Source organism: Papaver somniferum, chromosome 5 (assembly GCF_003573695.1).
Source record: "Papaver somniferum cultivar HN1 chromosome 5, ASM357369v1, whole genome shotgun sequence".
Taxonomy (NCBI): domain Eukaryota; kingdom Viridiplantae; phylum Streptophyta; class Magnoliopsida; order Ranunculales; family Papaveraceae; genus Papaver; species Papaver somniferum.
Window position 1 is genome coordinate 181,616,314 of NC_039362.1, and position 15,124 is coordinate 181,631,437.

Below are 15,124 nucleotides of genomic sequence, written 5' to 3' on the forward strand. Positions count from 1 at the left end.
CTTCATATTTCCTTATTATATATAGTATGTGCTTTCATACTAAGTAAATTATGGATGTGATAAACACACGCTATGCTCAAATGTGAGTTTACATTTTTTGCATATGAATGTTTGCTAAAGAATATATTTTGTATACAATTTTCCTTTTATGGTATGACTTTGTTTCTTTTCATATATGAATACTTTCTCTTGTATGATTTTTTTTTTTGCGAGTTCAAACATTTTAGTACACTTGTTTTTCATAAAAAATAATTACAGCTATTATTATTGGAAGTTTCATGGGAGTTTACACCGCAATTGGCATTAATAAGCCCATCACTCGGTGTTCTAATAGAGGTTTGAGTATTTAATAAGTGGAATAGATAACGGTCATTCCTGTGACTATTATGGTTTCAGAACTATGTTGTTAGCGGGCATGGAAGCGTTGAGCCTAGTTTTTAGTTTGAAGCTTGCACTAAGAAGAAACCGAGTTGTTATTCTTGAAGGAGTCGTGGTTGGTTTTGCATTTATAGGAGTTTTTAATGTTCCCTAAGAGTTGCAAACTTCGAGAAAAAAAATCAAGAAAACAAAATATAGAAATTCAAATATTGTATATATCAACTTCCTGTTGCTCTAATGCAATGGTACAAAGTGCCAAATTGAATACTAAATACAATAGTCCGACATGCTATTTCCTCAACGTACCATGATCAAACAATGAGAAAAAAAAGGTTCATGAATTGGTTTTACCTTGGCTAAATTACATTTTCACATGTGTTCTTTCATTCAAAGAATCTAATCCGATGGTCTTTTTTTTGTTAGATTTATAATTTCATATTTCATCATGGTTAATCTATTATTAGTGTAAATATTTTTTTTTTTAAATTTGGTTTTCCTAAAATAATAAATACCGTACTATAGTGGTTGTTTTTCATAGTAAAATTTATCTACTGATATGTTGATATTTTAATGCTCTCTCTCTACATAAATATAATGTTTGACAACCACCTTTAACGATTTATATGACAAAAGCATAACTATAATAAGCACGACGAACACTTTTATTTTAACGAGTTGATATTCATTTTAGAATGGTTGTTATATTGGTTACATATATATATATATATATATATATATATATATAGTTACAAACCCTAATAATAATGATGTTGTTTTCAACGTGTTAATTATTTAGTCCACTAAACTTGGGTTTCCTTATTGACTAATGCAGACACGTCATATTGTTAATTGTTGGGATGAGCTAGATAGAAAAATAAAATATTATGCGTACGGATTTAAAGTATTTACCGATCTTTAGCAAATGCATTCAAAGTGTCACTTATCATAAATAACTTATGATGAATGCATACATGAGGCCAAAGGAAAGACGAAAATATATTAATTGGGGTGTCACAAAGATGTAAATCTGTCTATATTGATAGTGTAAAAAGATTGGAGACTGGGTGTCACAGATGCAAAAATATGTTCTTATTTATGGGGTAAAAAACTATTGAAGACATATGTTGATCTCTAACGAATACATTAAAGGTGTTGCTTGAAAACATGTCTATTAGAATAATGCTAAGAGAGTTATTGTTCCTTAGACCACTTTATATATGTCGACGAACATAACATGTAAATAATTTTACTTTTTCAAATCTAATTGAGAATATCAAATAGTCATGCAAGCGAAACTAAAAGTTGTGTTCTGATTTACATGATTTATTTGTTCAACGGTTATTCTATCTCTCTTTATAGTTAAAAGATGGGGTTGGAGTTTGATAATACCTCTGAGAATATCGGCGAAATTTTGATAAACTCATAATAATTTCGTTCGAAGGTGGTTGCCATTAACTAATATCTAGTAAATATACCTCGGGTTTATCATTTTAAAGAGATGATTAGCTAACTAAGAATAGTTGTCGTTTTTCGACTTTTGAAGTCAATAAATTAGATATTAGCTTGGCGATATAATTTCAAAATGGTTTCTAAAAGTAAAAAAAGTGAAGTTTTTTACAGAACAAAAAATATTTCTTTTGGATTTTCAGATTGACTTCTACTTCCAAAGAAACATAATCAATAATTCTTATGATATCCAAACATGCCATATTAATGGCGAAAAAAATAGTTAACTTAGAAGGGCGTGGTTATAAAGCAATAATGATCAGAAGTTGTATCATAATAATTGCACCAGTCAACGAAGAACCACTAATGGCATTTTATTTACTAAAAAAATTTATTTCTCGGGGGTCTAGTTAGCTTAGACACCCAATTTCGTAGTCAACTGGTTACAGATAGAATAAACAAGACGATTAAATTGAAAAAAATATGTCTGTAAACTAAAAGACCCTCAAAGTGAGCTATCAGTTTTCCATATTCTCACTGGGGCATCTAGATTTTATTTCGCGCCGCGTACGTACCACATACCAAACAACAATTCAGTAAGTGCAGGCGTGTTTTGATAATCATCTGTTTCATTACTTTCAACAACTAATCATCGGTGATGGTCCTAGCTTTGGTCCCCTACAACGGAGAATCGCAACTTTACCTGTCAGAGACGGTAGGCTTGGCATCTACACCATGTCAGATACTAACCAATATTGTTTCCTTGCATCTTATGCTCAGACTAAGCCTCTAAAAGAAAACATTCTCCGCAATGCTCGTGTGATAGGTTCGAGTCCCATCTATCAGCATGCTCTTAACCATTACATACAGGTATGTGGATCTTTCCCCCCAACTTTCAGCGACATCGACACTACCCCCTATCTTATGTGAACATTGACCGTTACATACTTCGAAACTATAAAGAAGGAAGTATCCACGAAATACCTCATGATTGAACGAGATTCGGTCTTATGGAAATGTAACAAGATCAAGAATGAACCAGATTATCTATTGGTTGTTCCTATTAGTGGGCTTAACCAAAGTATCAGACGGCGCCAGTTCAATTCCGTCCTCTGGTACCATCTAGGCATCCCACTTTTCGCAAATGGTAGTTTATGCTCCAGCTTCAACGGAGAGATGAATATTTTTGGTGATCATGCCTTACGTTGCGCCAATGATGTCGGTCTTAAATTTTGGCACGACCTTATTCGTGACACACTTGCTGAAGCTTGTTTTCGAGTAGGGGTGTCCGCTAGAAAAGAAGTAGCCTAATGTATTCTTTTCGATAATGGTGCAGATTTGAGAGCAGCTGATATCCTTATATACAACTGGGATAGTGGTAAAGACATTTGTTTCGACGTTACTGGCATTTCCCCTTTCAGTGGGGAGGTATTCATGCTTTCAGACCGGGTCATGCTGCCTTTAATGCTATCACCTACAAACACTAACAATTACTTGGACAAATACAACACTCAAGAATATAGTTTTGGTGTTTTATCCTTTTCCGTCTTTGGAAAACGTAGAGAGGAAATGATTGGACAAATACAACACTCAAGAATATAGTTTTGGTGTTTTTTATCCTTTTCTGTCTTTGGAAAAATTGGAGAGGAAATGATTGCTCTTTTGAAAAGATTAAAGAACTACATTTTTTCCACGACTTCAACATAATGTAAAAATAGGCGAAAAAGATTGGGGGCCACCTTATTGCGAGGCTCCCAACAAATTCTCTTAACCACCGCATGTAAATAATTTATTTATCCAGTTATAAGTAGAAATATTAATAATAAGAACCGACACCTAGCTCAGCCGGTCATCTTCGTTCCCCAAAGTTTGCGTTCCAGGAGGTCCCAGATTTCAATGGCGTAATATTGCAGAAATTAACATGGAAGGTAGAGTTAAGAACCGACACCTAGCTCAGCTGGTCATCCTCGTTCCCCAAAGTTTCATGCGTTCCAGGAGGTCCCAGGTTTCAATGGCGTAATATTACAGAAATTAACATGGAAGGTAGAGTTAGTTTGCCCCTTGTGACACAATCTGAGCCCCCATTCGTTTTGACTCCTTTGACTAGGTTATCCATGGGACTCGCTAGTAGGCTAGCACAGCAACCTGTTCAATTAATGTAGTAGTAAGTTGTTGGAGTTTAACTTGTTAGGCTTCCAACTAGTTTCATAGTTTCATGTAATAATTGTTATCTTATAAAAAAGAAAGAAAAAAAAAAGTTAAATAAAAATCACATGCAAACATTTTTGATTTAAACAAATTCCCCAGACCCTCTTACACCACATTAAAAAGATATCCACAGGGACCACAACACCCATAACTAAAATAAGCAAAATCATTTGACCACTCTCCCATTGCGATAAAGTAAAAGTGACCCATTTTTGCTTGATTTAATTTTTACATCAAAAATGCAATTCGGTTTCCACCTAATCCTAATACCCAGGACAATCCTGATCACGCAAAATTCCAGATGATCATTAACCTCGTTGACTTTCTTAGTCAATTTTTTTCCACAAGATTAGAATCTTTCTTACGCACTGAACTTGTTATCTTACTACATGTTGCAGATTATCATAAGTGGTGTAAATTTTGCACTTTTTAGATATTTTGAACAGCTCACTCCCATAAACACTCTCGAGCTTCCATTCCTCTTTGGTGCGGTCACATTTTCTGTCTGCATTCTTGAACTGAAAGTGAAAACCCATTTCTCGATCCCTAAATTTCTCTAGGTTTCTTGAGGTGCTTCTTAATCTACCCCTTGTTTCTAAGGTAAACAATGTCCTTTCTCCTTCATTTAGTTTCTCTTTAAAGTTGATAGTACTTGTACATGATTTTCGTTTGTTTGCAATGCACCATTTTTCTTTCACTGTTTAATTGATTTTTATATCTTGGATTTGTTTTCTTTGTTGATGCTTGAAGTTGTGGGTTCTGTTTATTTCATGGGTTGATGCTAAATTTTGACAAAATTTTTGACAAAAATACCGATATCACTGTAGTACAGGGGTAAAGTCATTGGGTGATCATACCTGTAACCTGAGTTCAAAATTTGTAACCTGATTTCGAAATTCATCACGTCAGCAACAAATTCTCTATCGATCAATTTTTTTTTTTTGACAAATTGTGCTTTTGTTTTGTCCGCATCTGAAGAATGTGACTTTTGATTGTGGATTCAGGATTTGTGTTGGATTTGGTGTTATTTTTGGCGTTTCAGTTGTGTTTTCAATTGGGGGTTTGTGCTAAAACTTCTGTTTCTATGTGCTTGTTGATGTTACAATCTTACAATCATGCGTTTGGTGCCTGCCCGTCATTTGCAAACGAGAAAAAGGGGTATGCTAATATGCTTGTATAATCTCAGTTCTTTTGTTTGCCGCATGCTGGAGTTATCCGATACGACTAGCATTTTGCACTGCTTTGATGTCTATAATTGTATTCTTTGACCAAAAAATAGATGTGTATATTGGTAATGGTTTTGATGCTGTGCGTAGTGTATTTATGATTGTCGATTATAAATCTTGTTTTGTATAATCTGGGTTAAGAGAAATGGGGGCGGGGAGGAAGAAAAAGACGAACCCTTTACCGGAAAGAGTTGTGCGGCATCCAAGTGTTAACTGCAGTGTAACAGCAAGGAATTTGAGGACTGATGAACTTGGAGGCGTCATACTTGGCTGTACAAGGCACACCATGAACGAATGCCTCACTAACAAGATATTTGGTTAGTTCATCCGCCCAACTTGTCCACCTCCGAGGTCTATTTTGTAGTCGAATTGCACTAATTTATGTGTTGAGAAATTCATTTTGCTAATTGTAACAGGTTTACCAGCTTTCCATATCTTATACATAAGGAAGATCAAACCTGGGTTCACGCTTTTCTTGTTCAATTACTCTGATCGAAAAATGCATGGAATTTTTGAAGCTGCAAGCAATGGGGAAATGAATATCAACCCATATGGATGGAGTGAAGATGGTCAAGAGCTTACTAAATATCCTGCGCAGGTAATCTCAATGGTGAAAGTACCTAGAATTTTTTCTTTCCTTAGGTTATTAACATGCAGTTGATTTCTAGTTTCCATAAATATCCGCGCTCAGGTTCGCATTTGTGTCAGAAAGCAATGCAAGTCACTGTTGGAAGACCAGTACAAGCCAGTACTCATAGACAACTACTACACTGAACATCATTTTTGGTTTGAACTTGACCGTACTCAGACCGGTAATTTGGTCTCACTGTTTGAATCCTTGCACATTGATAAGCCGAAACTGGATTCTAAACATGATAATCAAGTTGAAAGTGAGAGAGTCTCAGAGCGCAATGTGCCTCAATTGAAACAGCCTAATGTAGCAATTATGTCTCGAGCTAAGGTTCCACAATATACATCACAGTGGAACGTTCTGCAGGACGTGAACTCCGACGCTGGTGAAAATGAAGAGGAAGAGGATGACACTCATTTCTCCATGGGAACCAATTTAAAATTAGGTTCATCAAGTGCTACTCCATTTGAGAAAGAAAATGAAGAGGAAGCCGTCTACCAAAAACTACTGCAGATAGTTAATGAAAGAGAGAAGAAGGATATTCCATTCAAGGAAGAAAATGAAGAGGAACTCCATAAACCACTGCAGTTGGTTAATGAAAGAGATGAGGAAAACAGTCATTGGATTTGCAGAAGAAACGTCTCAAGGTGGTTTAGAGATATACCTTTGTCAGGTTATGTAGCTTTGGTGTTCGTCGTACTTTGGCTGGGTCTGAGACTTTGCAGTAAAGAGTGAGGATTACAAAGTGATTTTTCTTTTGAACCGGACACTTGTGGAAGTTCATTGTGGAAATATTATGCCTTTTCCAAGTAACAATTCTTGGTTGATTAATACATGAACTCGGATTTTATTTTATTTTGCTATACGGCAAAACATACTTGTAGCAAATTAAGAATGCAGCAATTATTTGATGCCTTAATTGCAGTTATATGTGCAGGGCTAGAGCTAAACTTTGATATGTGCGGATTTATACCTAAAGTTTCATCCTGCTTAACATGTGGGCATTTGGCCTAGTGTTATGATTCTCGCTTTACATCAAAAAATAAAAATAAAATAAAAATGGAAGCTTCACTATTAACTGAGATAAGCTCATCAGTGCAAAATAGTTTTGTAGAATTGTGAATAAAAGAGGCAACAGAGTTGTTTCCAATATTAGAAAATTTAGTGAAAAAGTGGGAGCAGACGCATGTTGGTTAAACTTCAACATAGAAGTCACTAACAAGCTGGTTAGGACAACATTAGGAAATTGATGTAATCCTAAGGGAATTAGAAGTCATCTAGTTCTAAGAAAAGGAAAGACATGTAATAAGGTAATAGGACTAGGAAAAGGAATTCATAGTTCTATATATATGATCACCAAAGTTGTGGTTGATCATATGAGCAAGATTAGATCTTGTGTTTAGTTTTGAGAGATTTTCTAAACATCAATAAAGAGAGTTGTTTTTATATAAGCTAAGTTTCATCTTGCAGTTGCCATTAATTGGTATCAGAGCTTGTTTCCGAGCCATGGAAAACTAAACCACCATTGTGGGTGCAAAGCAGTTCACGCCACCATCAATACAAGTTCCAATCCTCAACGCCACAAACTACACAGTATGGGCCATGAGAATGAAGGTACTGATGAAAATCTACAAAGTTTGGGAAACAATTGATCCTGGTACATTGGACCCAGACAAAAACAATGTTGTCATTGGATTACTCTTTCAAGCAATACCAGAATGTCTTGTTCTACAAGTTGGTGAACAAGAAACTTCAAAGAAAATTTGGGGTGCAATAAAGGCACGTAATCTCTGAGCTGATCGAGTTAAAGAAGCCCGTCTGCAAACCTTAATGTCTGAACTTGAAAGAATGAAGATGAAAGACACTGATATTATTGATAGATTTGCAGGAAAGCTATCAGAGATAACCTCAAAAGATGCGTCACTTGGACAATCCATTGATGAAGATAAACTGGTAAAGAAGTTTCTCAATAGTTTACCAAGATCCAAGTATATTCATATCATAGCTTCTCTCGAACAAGTCTTAGATTTAAAGAAGACTAGCTATGAAGATACAACTGGAAGACTGAAAGCATATGAAGAGAGAATCCTTGATGAAGAAAACAATGGAGAAACTCAAGGAAAACTCTTGTACACAAACTCTTACCAACAGAACTCTGCGACAAGAGGAAGAGGTCGTGGAAGAGGTGGTAGAGTAAACAGAGGTCGAGGAAGGGGAGGAAGGTTTAACTCACAAGATAGAACAACAAGTCAGAATGATCAAAACCAAGGGAAAGAAAAGAAGGATAGATCAAACATTACTTGTTACAGATGTGATAAACCAAGGCACTTATCCTCTATATGCCCTGAAAGAATACAAAAGATGGAAGAAGCAAACAAGAATGAAACAAGGGAAGCAGATACAACTCTTTTCATGCACGAAGTGGTATTCTTAAACGAAAAGAAGTTAATACCAAAGAACTACGAATCAAAGGATGGAGAAGAAGGAATCTGGTATTTAGATAATGGAGCCAGCAATCACATGACTGGTAAGAGACACTACTTTTCTGAACTCAATGATAAAATCAAAGGACAAGTGAAGTTTGGGGATGGATCTTCTGTAGAAATTGAAGGGAAAGGATCAATTCTATTTCAGAGCAAGACCGGAGAACAGAAGCTTGTCACAAACATCTACTTCATCCCAAATTTACAAAGAAACATTCTAAGTTTAGGACAAGCTACAGAAGTTGGATGTGATGTTAGAATGCGACAAGATTATCTAATAGTTCATGACCCAAGTGGAATACTTTTAGTTAGAGTCTCAAGGTCACAGAATAGACTCTACAAGATAAGTCTCATGATTGGAAGGCCAATGTGTCTGAATATAACACGGGAAGATCAGACATGGAAGTGGCATGCAAGGTTAGGAAAAATAAGTTTCAGAACCTTAAGAACTATGTCTCAGAACAAGATGGTTCGAGGGATACCACAACAAAACGGAATGGTGGAGAGGAGAAACAGGACTCTAATAGAGATGACAAGAAGTTCTATAAAGGCTATGAAGGTACCTAATTATCTATGGGGAGAAGCTGTACGACACTCCACATACCTAATAAACAGGATACCTACGAAAGCTCTGAAAGACATGAATCCATATGAAAGTTTGTGAAAGAGAAAACCAAACATAGATCATTTAAGAGTGTTTGGTTGCAAAGCATACGCAAAAGTTGATTCTGCAACTGTTAAGAAACTGGATGATCGATCTCAGACTCTTGTGAATTTAAGAATTGAGCCTGGATCCAAAGCTTACAGATTATTCAATCCAACAACGAAAAGAGTAATAGTGAGTCGAGATGTGGTATTCGATGAAAAAGGAAACTGGAACTGGAAAGAAACTAACGATGGACCAAGAAGGGATCCAGGAATGTTTCACATGAGGTGGGGTGAAGTAATTGATACAGTCAAAGGACCCATAATCACCAACACTGATGAAAACGACGATGATAATCAAGAAGAAAAAGAGAACATCGAAAACGCAGAGAATAACGAAGAAGAAGGAGAAAAAAACGATGGAGCTCAAGTAGCTCAACCTATTCCACTGCGAAAATCAACAAGACAGATACATAAGCCACATTATTTGGAGGATTATGTTCTTCAATCCGTGGAAGAATGTGAGATAATGCTACTTTCTATTAATGATGAACCAAGGAGCTTTAAGGAAGCAAAGGTTTCTTCTAAATGGACACAAGCATGTGGAGAAGAAATTGTTTCAATCAACAAAAACAAGACCTGGTTTTTAGTTGATAAGCCGAGTGAGGTAAAAGTGATTGGTATCAAGTGGATCTTCAAGATAAAATGGAATGCTGATGGTACTATCAACAAATACAAAGCGAGGCTTGTCGATAAAGGATACGTACAAGAATCAAACATAGATTTCGATGAAGTATTCGCACCAGTCGCTAGAATTGAAACAATACGCTTATTGATTACAGAGGCAGCATCAAATTCATGGGAAATTCACCACTTAGACGTTAAGACGGCATTCTTACATGGTGAATTGCGAGAAGATGTGTATGTTGAACAACCAGAAGGTTTTGAAGTAAAAGGACAAGAGCATAAGGTTTATAAGTTATCAAAAGCTCTATATGGTCTAAGACAAGCTCCTCGAGCCTGGAATACAAAGTTAGATCAAATCTTAAGAGAAATCAGATTTGTTGAGGTACAACTGGTCATATATTTTATCTAGGTGAAGCACCTATTACATGGTGTTCACAGAAGCAAGACATTGTAGCCCTCTCATCATGTGAAGCTGAGTTCATGGCCGCAACAGAAGCAGCTAAACAATCAATATGGCTTCAAGAACTGTTGGGTGAAATCAAAGGAAGAGAACCTGGAAAAGTTCTCATCAAGATTGATAATAAGTATGCAATTGCACTTACTAAAAATCCAGTGTTTCATGGGAAGACGAAACACATTCACAAAAGGTATCATTTCATACGAGAATGTATCGAGAAGGAGATCATCAATGTAGAACACATACCAGGAACTGAGCAGAAAGCAGACATATTGACAAAGGCATTAGCTCGGATCAAGTTTGAAGAAATGAGACAACTGATTGGAGTACAACATATGACACGGGTAAGATTGAAGCTTAACGGGGAGAATGTTGGTTAAACTTCAACAAAGAAGTCACTAACAAGCTGGTTAGGACAAGATTAGGAAATTGATGTAATCCTAAGGGAATTAGAAGTCATCTAGTTCTAAGAAAAGGAAAGACATGTAATAAGGTAATAGGACTAGGAAAAGGAATTCATAGTTCTATATATATATGATCACCAAAGTTGTGGTTGATCATATGAGCAAGATTAGAGCTTGTGTTTAGTTTTGAGAGATTTTCTAAACATCAATAAAGAGAGTTGTCTTTATATAAGCTAAGTTTCATCTTTCAGTTGCCATTAACGCACACATAAGTTCAACCATTTACAACTATTTACTTATTTGGTGAATACCATTCTTTTCAAATTGGTTAATTTACAGTTCATCCATGAAAATTTTCGCCTTCTTGTATGCACTCGTCAGGTACCTTCTAAACCTAACCAAATCAACGTTAACATTCTGGTCATTCAAATAAATATCCTTAGTATGCGACAAATTATCTTTCATGACCGCCTTAGGATCTTTCAAAACCAAATGATCCTTTCCATACTTGTCCACCAAACTACTCTCATTTACATTAATTCTACACTCCATATACTCTAACCCCATATCTTTAGCCGACTTACCAAAACACGTCTCGGCAAGCCAATCTATCCCAACTGGTACCACTTGTATAAGAATCGACTTCGGTCTAAGAAACAATGAGTGTGTCAATGCAGCTCTATGAACACCAACCATCACATGACTTGAATTTATCAGTTTGTAAGCTTGTTTTAATGATGTGTGCTCATTCGGTTCAAATACCGATACTTCGAAACCAACTTCTTTTGCTAGTAATATAACTTCAGCTTGGTTCAAAATGACACGACTTCTACCTGTTCGACTCGTTAGTACTAGACGCGGTCTGGAAGGCGCTTGCTGATTATAATGACTTGTTTTTGTGTCGTAGGCAGATCCAACTAGTTTTCGAAAATCTAGAAATGAATCGGAGTTGGGTAACAATGTTGGGTTTATAGTCATGTAACCATGAGAAATGAGACCTACAGTAGTTGTAGATGGAAAACAATGAGTTTTAGAATCGTTGTCGAGGTTTATAATCGGGTAAGGAGAGAATTGTCTAAGTAACTCAGCATACTTTTTAAGCCACCATTCACGACAATGAGAGACGACGAGGATAGGGGCAATCCCATTGGGGAACGCTGACCGGATAGTTACAAAAAGTGGGATGAATCCATCGTTGAAGTCATGGAAGAGATTTCCTGTGTATCCACCTGCACTGAATACAAGAGCTGGAGCTTGGTGTTGGATCTGGCAGTCGATTTTCGTAGATGTTGTGACGATGGTTAGTTCCTTGATACGTGCCATTGTGAAATTCTCCCATTTCCTTGGGTATGGTCTGATTTTATGAATTGTTTTATTAGGTGGTGTGGTAATTACTGATGATGAGTCATTGTCTACGTAAAAAGTTGAATTTGTTGGGTCTAAGGTTGTTGTGCTGTTTAATATGCAAAGATCATACCGATCGTGACTTGTATCGCAGTTGATAATGATGAATTGGTTGGGTTTTGGTTTGGGTTGGTGTTCTTCATATGTTGGTTGTTTTTCGATGATATTCATCAAGTCATGATCATCATGAGTTTTTTCCTTGATCAGTTCGGATTTAAAAATTCCTGCCAGAACAAGTATGATTAAGTCTAAAACGAGTCTTAAACTAATCAGATAATGTTTTGATTTCTCAGCAAATAATGATAAACATTTAGAAGAGGGAAAAAATGGTGTCAAGATTAAGATTAGGGGTGGTTACCTTGATATTTCTCCGTCAACTTTGATAACGCTGATGGCGACGAAATCGAATCATTGATGTTGAATAAGAAACCAGTACTAAGACGGTGAATTAAGTAAAGCAAGACGGATACGGCAAAAGCTGTCATCCCGATCATCATAGTTGTCGTAGTACTACAACCAGTAGAACCTTTTTTCTTCATCTTGATCATCATTCCTCTGTGCTGTTGGCGACAAACTCAAATTTAAGAAGAAGCAAAAAGAATTATGAATGGTTTTTCTTGGTCAACTTCTTATTTCCAATGAAAATTCAATGTCAAGAAAACATGTATGGTTTGTTTGTCAAACATATCATTTTCAAGAATGAAGAAACTTGTGTCCATTCATTGAATTAAAAGAAAAAGAAATTAAGTTCGAGGAAAAGTGTGTATACGTTCATTGATAAGGACCTTCAAGCTGCCTTTCAAACTTGAATCATGAAGTGATGAAGAACTGGTGCATCATTTACTTTGACACAAGGTTCGGAAAACGGGTCACGGCCCAGGTCACAGGTACTAGGCGTGACCGTTATAACGTGTTTTGACGGGTGTGAGCACGTTTTGGGTCAAAAACGCGTTATATAGGAATAAAACGTGTTTTTTTGACGTTTTTTTTTTAAAATAACGGGTGTGATAACGGTTAAATAAGAAAAATAAATAATTTGTGATCTGAATTTCCTATGTAAAGGTAATTACAGCTGTGAAAACGGTTACAACGGGTCTAAATAACGTTGTTACTACGTTTTTTCATTTTTTTGGTTTAATTTATTTATTTGATTTTTTATTTATTTGTTTATGGGTTTTTAACATACAAATTTATGGATATCTAGTAAATTTCACAACCCTAAGTCTATGACTTATAACAATGCATTGTAGTTATCGTCTACCGACAATATTTATACACGCATACTATCACTATCCACTTGATATGTTCAAGTTGTCACTCGAATAGTTCAATGCATTCCCCAATATTTCAATAATGCATATTCAGATTCAAAAGCAGTCAAAACTTTGTTGTCAAATAATACTCCTAGGCTCTTAGCTACTTGCTACAAGACTAACCAACAAGGAATGCAACAGGAAGAGAGTCAGAGACTAGCTAGAGAAAAAGAGAGTGAGAGAGGGAAGTCAGGGAGTCGATTTATCTTTTTCTTTTGTATTTGGAGGTGTGTACAGTATATGCTACATGTGGTCTGTACTTTAGAGTTCAGACTCAAAAGTTAAAGAAATAAAACAAAAAAAAAAGTAAAAAGAGTAGTTGGTTTCATGATCAAAGACATAGCTAGCCTGTGCTTATTTATAATCATGGTTGGGTTCTTGTTAGATTCAGACAACATTCTGGGGGACGCAATCTATTGCGCCCTGGCTTAACAAGGTTTGCGACAAATTTTATCGCAATCAAAAGTATCATTGATCAACGTAATGCAATCGAGAGTCTTTTTGTAGACCAAGAATTTGTGAACTCGCCAGAAGGAAAAACTCGTACGGCTAAAGATTTGAAAAAAATTATTTTGAATGAGATGTTTTGGCACACATGCCAAAATGCATGCATGATGGTTGGTCCTTTATTGAAAATGATCCGTTTCTTGGATTCAGATAAACCTACCATGGGTTATTTGTTTCATGCACTTGCTACATGTGTGGAAACAATAGAAAGGGGTTTGGTAAAACTCGAAATAATTCTATTATAGGTGTGATTAACCGACGATGGAAAGATCAGTTGAGTTCTCCTCTTCATGCTGCAGCGCATTTTCTGAATCCATATTATATCTACAACCCAGCAGCCAATCTCATCAACAATGAAATTTCTCAGCCCCAAATTTGTCTCAGTGAAATTATATCAAAAATGATTAGTAGCCCTCAAGAACAAGCGACATGCATGCTAGAGGTGTGAATTTTTATTAACAATTGATTTCGTAATTATATGAATTTATATTCACAGTTTTTGATATTTTTAGGCGGGAAGAATGCAAATGATGCAAGGCCAATTTGCATCACCATCAGCAAGATTGGCTGCTCTGCAAGGTGATCCTGTAAGCTGGTGGTTGTCATACGGTGCTCAGTTTCCATCACTCCAGAGGATCGCGGTAAAGATACTAAGCCAGACAAACACATCGTCTGGATCCGAGAGGAATTGGAGTGTGTTTGAAAGAATTCACACCAAACTACGCAACCGTTTAGTTTCGTCAAGAATAAACGATTTGGTATATGTTCAGTGCAATTTAAGATTGGAGCAGCAAAGAGTTCAAGGTAAAGCAAAGCGACAGAACATCGATGTCCACGATGTTCATAGCCTGCTGACAGATGAAAATATGCTTGATTGGATAGCAGGGGATGATGAAACACCAGTTTTACCTCAGGAAGAACATTGGTTAAATGAATTGGAAGAGGAAGCAACTAATAATCCAGAGCCTCTCCCTCCACCATACGAATGGCATGATCCAGAAGTTGAAATCTCATATCAAAGGTTGCCAGTGAGTAACTTTGTTTATGACTTTGGTAACCTAACTTTTGGAGACAATACACAAGGTCATGAAAATGAAAATCCCATATATAATTCTCATTACACTGAAGATCGTCCAGAAGAAGATACCCGAGGAATTAATGAAGAGTATAATTCCAATATTAATATCAATAATGAAGTAGATATTCGTAATGATAATGAGGAAGAAGACTATGGTTATGAAGATGACGATACTGTTAACTACGACAGCCAAATGCATTACGCGAACCAATATGAGGCGGAGGAAGAGGAGGAGGAATCAACTGAGAATCGTCGAG

At 36.2% G+C, this 15,124-nt stretch overlaps 2 protein-coding genes across 3 annotated transcripts; one reads left to right on the forward strand and one right to left on the reverse strand.

The window, feature by feature from the left end:
* The first annotated feature begins 4,508 nt into the window (after positions 1-4,508).
* Positions 4,509-6,744, forward strand: LOC113278283. 2 transcript variants are annotated; one of them, XM_026527167.1, is made up of 5 exons: positions 4,509-4,632; positions 5,037-5,190; positions 5,400-5,575; positions 5,675-5,856; positions 5,950-6,744. In XM_026527167.1, exons 2-5 carry the CDS (start codon positions 5,117-5,119, stop codon positions 6,622-6,624), a joined length of 1,107 nt encoding a protein of 368 aa, XP_026382952.1. In that variant the 5' UTR covers positions 4,509-4,632; positions 5,037-5,116; the 3' UTR covers positions 6,625-6,744. The 2 variants fall into 2 exon arrangements, with proteins under 2 accessions (XP_026382952.1, XP_026382953.1); XM_026527168.1 differs by lacking the exon at positions 5,037-5,190 and having other exon boundaries at positions 5,402-5,575.
* Positions 6,745-10,838: 4,094 nt separating this feature from the next.
* Positions 10,839-12,560, reverse strand: LOC113278284. Its single transcript, XM_026527169.1, has 2 exons — positions 12,328-12,560; positions 10,839-12,193 (listed from the first exon to the last, which is right to left on the reverse strand). Exons 1-2 carry the CDS (start codon positions 12,518-12,520, stop codon positions 10,899-10,901), a joined length of 1,488 nt encoding a protein of 495 aa, XP_026382954.1. The 5' UTR covers positions 12,521-12,560; the 3' UTR covers positions 10,839-10,898.
* Between the last annotated feature and the right edge of the window lie 2,564 nt (positions 12,561-15,124).